Below are 6,000 nucleotides of genomic sequence, written 5' to 3'. Positions count from 1 at the left end.
ACAAAAGGACAAATACTGTATGAGACCTCTACTGTATAACTCAAGTAGAAGTTTACACACAAAAAGAAAAAAAGAAAAAAAAAACCACTGCCAGAACATTTAGATTGAGATGCAGCATAGCCGGCTGGCTCTGTGTAGTAGGCTTCCCCAGTTCACACTGCATTTTAAGTTACCCATCTTCCCCAGACTGTGAGCTGTGTGATGGCAGACTATGCCTGCATTGCTCACTGTTGTCTCCTTAGGGTCAACACCATGCTTGGCACACACAAAGCACAAATATTTGAATAAAATAAATGAGTCTTAACTGATGTTTTTTTAAATATTTATTCAAATGCATTTTACAGTGGGTTCAGGTAACAGTATAAACAAATACATTCAATAGTACTAAAATAAATCTATATAAAATACATGATTTCATTAAGGTGCAATAAAATACATGAAATGACACATAAGTCTGTATTTGAAGTCAGTATACTAGCTTTCTACTTTTTTAAAGACTAGCCTTTGAAATGCTAAAAATTTAAATATAGTCTAAAAAAAAAGGAAAGCGTTGGGCATCTTAAGGTTTAAAACAGGCTATTCTATAATGACTCTGGGTTTATGTACCTACTGATCGTAAGTAATAAGGCTCGGGTTCATAATCTACTATCCAGAAAGTAAAGTCATACTCTGAATGGTCTAGTAACATACTCATATCTCCCTTAGACTTTCTTCACCTCCTCCAAACTCCCAAGCCACCCCTCATCCCCCAACCAGGCACAGATGAATAATTTGATATAAAACTCCAACTAAACTGGAAGCATCTTAAGAAAGCATTCCTGTATGTATATGTGATGAGAAAATATTCAACAATATAATTTTCTATATAAATGGCTCCCAAAGATTTAGCTTTTTTAAAAACAGCATAATCTAACATTTTTAGAAACCCAAAGAGCATTGGATACACCATAGATGTCAGTAATATCCAGTAGCCAGTCTGTCAGTATTACTTTTGTGGTCAAAACACAAGCAGCACGCTGTGGGATGGTCTGACCAGCACGATGCACAGTGGGAGGGCTATTATGTCCCTTAATTTGGACACAACTGTTCAAGCAGTTTACAGTTTATTAGCTCTTCAAGTAGCTTCTCTACTTGGTTTTCACTAACCTTGTGGTCTACTGATTGGTGAACCCTAGATTCTTTTCACTTGAAATAGTCTCAAGTTAGAGATTGTCCATATTAAACTTGTATATGCAATTTACTATCTTGTAGCCTTGGACAAGTTAACCTAACTTCTCCAAATTTCCATTTCTCCAGCTGTAAATTGCGATAATACCACTAAATCCTGTAAGGATTAGAGATGCTGCATATCATGCACGTCAGGTACTCAACATACAACAATTATGCTGTGATTATTTTTCAAAAACCCAGCTACTACTCATGTGTTCCTGGGTAAAATATCTATCTTCTTCATTTCTAAACAGTGGTCCAGCTTGCCAAAATCTTTATGAATCTTAACTGTCATTCTGTGACTTAGCTATTCCTCTTAGGTTTGTTATCTGCAAATTTGGTGTGACTTGTCTATACTGTGATAAGAAAAGTTCACATAAGACAGGAGCCTTATGGTATACCAATCAAGGTTGAAGGATGGATTAATGATCTGTTTTTCAAAGCTCTCTGAATGTACCAAGTAACTAGAATTAGCTACAAACTCATTTACCTGTATTATTATCCAGCTGATAACTTCCCTATTCCATCCATGATGATTTCAAGGCTTCCTTAAATAAAGGCATTCTAAGTTTATTACAGTGTCTTGATCACTAACTATAGTAATAAAACTGCCGGCATATATCAAATATTCATTTAGGCAGCTTATAAGAAATAGATGAATCAGGATAATTTTGTAATTTGAAATGCAAACTGATTTAAAGAAGTTTCCCAGAAAGCAAACCTAGAAATTTACAGTCCAAAAAGTTAAGGAGACTTGTTTGGTGAGAGGTGGGAGGTTGGGGTAAAAGTGAGAAGACCAGATATGAGTGAGTGCTGGCCACTGGCAGTAAAAAGAAATGCCAACACTGCATAATAAAAAGGTATTTAGTTAACCTTCTAAGGAACAAATAATAAGATAGTACATTCATCCATTTCTTAATCTCTGCAAGCTGGTATGAACATTTTTTTAAGGATGCAGGAGGGATTATATGCACTAACACACAAGTACTCACTAATAAACAAGTTTTACTTATTTATCTGAGAGAATATGGGGACAGGAAAAACTTCAATTTCTAGCACATCTCAAACCTAGATAACCTGAATCCTCCCCTTCCAACAAAACACACAGAAATGCTGGATAAAACGTACCAAATGTTCTTTTAAATGGACAGTGGAATTTGTAAGAAAGTAAGGGGAAATCCTTAGGGCTAAAAATAAAGGAAACTGAAAACCAGAGAAATAAGTGTGTGAGCTGATGAGTAGCTGTCCTGGCACAATGTGCCAATCTTATTAATCTATGAGTTTCAGCTTTAGTATCTACCTGGGGACAGATGAAACCTTTATACTAGTCCTGAGGCCTGGATACCTTGAAGCCAAGAAATTAAAATAAGAGTGGTCCTAAGTCAGTGATACTCCTGGGCATATGGCATAAGCAGACACAAGACTGATTTGGAAGAAATTACTCAAGATTCCCACATGTAAAGCCTGCTGAAAACAAACTTACATTTCAAAATTACAAAATACGTGGGTAAACAGTCCACCAGATGAAAGAACCAACAGATACAAACAGCAGGATTAGACCCCTGAAAATGTCATTTAATAGAGTTATTAAATAAATATAGGTAAGTATGCTTAAAATGATTGTTTTTTGTTGCCATTATTGTGTGCCACTGAGTCAATTCCAACTCATACCGACCCTATAGGACAGAGTAGAACTGCCCCATAGGGTTTCCAAGGAGTGGCCAGTGGATTCGAACTGCCTACCTTTTGGTTAGCAGCCTGAGCTCTTAACCACTTTGCCACCAGCGCTCCTTAAAATGATTAGTGACATAAAAGAAGGAACTGAAAAGTTAAAACTAGTATCATGAAAAAAATAATAGGCAGATCTTAAGAATGATACATAGCTAGAAATAAAAAAAATTTTTTGAAAGAAACCCAGTAATTAGGTTAAAAAGGAGATTATATACAGCTGAAGACAGAAGTCATGAACAAGAAGACAAATATGAAGAAACAACCATGACATCATCACAGAAAGATAAAGTAATGAAAAATATAGAAGGGTTTAACATTTAAAGAGAACAGAATAAGAAGGTCCACTATACATTTTTAAAAAACAGTAACCACACTGTGTCTGTAAAATTTGTTCTCCATAATATAATAACTTGATTATTAAGTACACTGGGCAATCTTGTTACTGAAAATTCAAACGCATTTCTTAAACACTAATTTCAACACTGTTTCTCATTTTTAATATAGGTGAGATTGACCATGACACAAAGTAGATAGTTATAATTTTATAGTTTCCCTCTCCCTTTTATATATTAATATCAAAGAATTTTTCATTCATATATAATATGTGGGGAACAAGTTATAATTAAAAGCCACATCAAAACTAGCAGTATAGTCATTTGTTCTAATTAATACTAAAAACTGTCATTGATGTGTTCGCACTCCTCCTCGCACTGTTTTCAGCTAATGCATAAGCCAGTGACCTTATTGAGAATGATACAAATATGTATTTGAGAAGAAATATAAAAGTTCAGTCTAGAAGCATAGCACAAATGACAACTATTTGTAAACTGTGAGAGAGGAAATGTTCTTTGAGACTATCAAAGCATCCTTGGGTGGTTTTAAATCAAGTTTCAAAATAATCAGCGTTTTTTTTTTTTTAAAGCACTGTAGTTCACTTAGTTAAATACTAATACCTGCTGTTCAAAGTATGTGGGTAGGTTAAAAATAAGGCCAAAATATAATTTCTAAAAGGTTGAATTGAAGGGTAATTCATACACTGAAGATCACACCCACGCTTTCCATCCTGGGAAAAGCCAGCTGAGATTTTTGGGGTCCATGGCCTGTTGTATGAGCAAATTCACCTGTCCACCCACACTGAGCACAGTTCCTTCCTCCACTCCTTTCAGCTTCTCTTGCAGTCTCATCAAGACACGTTCAGCTACTTTATTGAAACTCTGGTCAATATCACTATTGACAAAAACACAAAGATTTCAATGATGGGGAACACTTTAAAGGGCCTTGGGAATAGGAAAATCTGAACAATTGACAATAGGTCCTTCCTAAAATACTGCTCACCTGACATTTCGTTTGCATTCTTGGTCATCTGCATTCAGAGTGGAGTTGAGTTCAGTTTCATCTTCTGGCCTCTGCTGTAAATACAAAGCTTTCAAAGGATTCATGGTCCAGTCAAAGAGAGGATCATACAGGAGGACCTAAATAGAGAGAACATATGTATTAGAAGAACACTGCATTTTGAAGATGTATTTAGAAATAGAAGAACCAGTATGATAAAATAACAGAGGCCAGTCACATGATAATTTATTAGGGGCTGGCGGGGGTGGAGGGGGGAAGCCTTATCGCATGTGCCTTGTGAATCCTGGTGAAGAAAACTATACTAGTGTAATTGCTCTGGGCTTCTCACCCCATCCTCAATTCACTCTTCTTCCATGGTTGGGGAATGACATCCCTTGGCCTGCATTTCCTGACTGAGTGAAACAAATCTATTAAAAGGAGGTACTAGTCACTTTCTTTCCTCTTCTCTCTGCTCTTGACTAGTGTGGTCTTGGGGAGGGGCATCTGCTTTGCAGGCCCCAATTCTCCCTCAGGTGGGCTTTTCTCAAGGTATAGATTAGACTGTGGGGGTCCGAGAGTACTAGCAAGCCTATCTGGACCTCACTCCTAAGCCATGTTCTCCACAAGAGTAATAAAGCTAACATTTTCATCTCCATCCTACTCCTGTGGCTCTCTTTTTCTCTCAATTTGTTCCAAACATAGGTAGAGGAAAAAAAGTATAATTATTGAAACTTCCTGAAAGCCCTGAGATCTGGTGCTGTGGTTGAGATCTGGAGATACATATAAAGAGCAGAATTTGGGTACAAAAATAACTGGCATTGCCAGAATAAGTAGCTCTAAGTCTTAAATTTTAAAAAGTGAGGTCATTTGGGCTGGGATTTTTGACCTTGGCAGGACAGAAGAGCTAACTGCCCCTGGTGTTTATAAGCACTTTTTTTTTTTTTAATAGCCAGGCCTTAGCAAAAGTTTACCATATTACAGAGAAGAGTGATTCTGTTGGCTATTCCAGCATTATAAGGATGGAACACTTTTTTTTTTTTGCTGCTGCCTTGATTGTGCTTCTCAGTGGGTCTGCAGGCTGGGACTATAAAATTCCTTTAGCATAACATTTTTTAATTTCAGGTTAAGTGCTAGATCAACAGTACTAAAATCTGGCCATTTTCTTACACTGTTTTTAGTATCCTCTTGGACATTAAAAACTGGAGGGACTAACTAACCTTAAGTTCACGTGGCTGTCCATAGGGTCCCTATGTGACCTCAAGTTGGGCAATGACATGGCTTTAAGAGTTTAGAAACCCAGACCAGTTTCATTCAGAAAAGAAAGGTATATTTTATTAATGAACTAATGAAAAGGAATGGAAGACTCTATTATAAAGAGACTATATGATTGTGGGTTGAGGCAGAGAAACAACACAAATTATTTCAAACTCAAGGTCTTGTGTCAGGAATCATATCTGCAAATATTTGGAATTAAGGAGGAACTGGAGTAGCTTGAAAAATATGCTTTAGCCCTACTTACTATAAGAACAGAAGTGACTGAATGAAAACATTAAAGAAATACAGACTGATTAAGCTACAGTAGGTTTCTCAACCTCAGTAATACAGACATTTTTGGGCTGGATACTTCATTGTTGTGGAGGGCTGTCCTGTGCATTGTAAGATGTTTACCAGCAACCCCAGCCTCTACACAGCAGATGCCAGTAGTATATCTCCATCCTCCTAGTTGCA

General features: G+C 36.7%; 2 protein-coding genes across 2 annotated transcripts in view; one reads left to right on the top strand and one right to left on the bottom strand.

The window, feature by feature from the left end:
* Positions 1 to 3,474, top strand: part of CUNH11orf65 (chromosome unknown C11orf65 homolog) — a 48,654-nt gene extending 45,180 nt beyond the window's left edge. The window contains exon 9 of the mRNA XM_023737003.1: positions 3,445 to 3,474. Within this exon, the coding sequence (XP_023592771.1) occupies positions 3,445 to 3,474 (30 nt within the window). The remainder of the gene's footprint in view (positions 1 to 3,444) is intronic.
* Positions 1,453 to 6,000, bottom strand: part of LOC111821652 (serine-protein kinase ATM-like) — a 28,616-nt gene continuing 24,068 nt past the window's right edge. Inside the window, exons 14-15 of the mRNA XM_023736960.1 lie at positions 4,276 to 4,412; positions 1,453 to 4,167 (exon numbers count right to left, since the gene is read on the bottom strand). Of these exons, the coding sequence (XP_023592728.1) occupies positions 3,984 to 4,167; positions 4,276 to 4,412 (321 nt within the window). The 3' untranslated portion in view covers positions 1,453 to 3,983. The remainder of the gene's footprint in view (positions 4,168 to 4,275; positions 4,413 to 6,000) is intronic.

Source organism: Trichechus manatus, unplaced genomic scaffold (assembly GCF_000243295.1).
Source record: "Trichechus manatus latirostris isolate Lorelei unplaced genomic scaffold, TriManLat1.0 scaffold00094, whole genome shotgun sequence".
Taxonomy (NCBI): Eukaryota; Metazoa; Chordata; class Mammalia; order Sirenia; family Trichechidae; genus Trichechus; species Trichechus manatus.
This window is presented reverse-complemented; position numbering and strand designations above follow the sequence as displayed.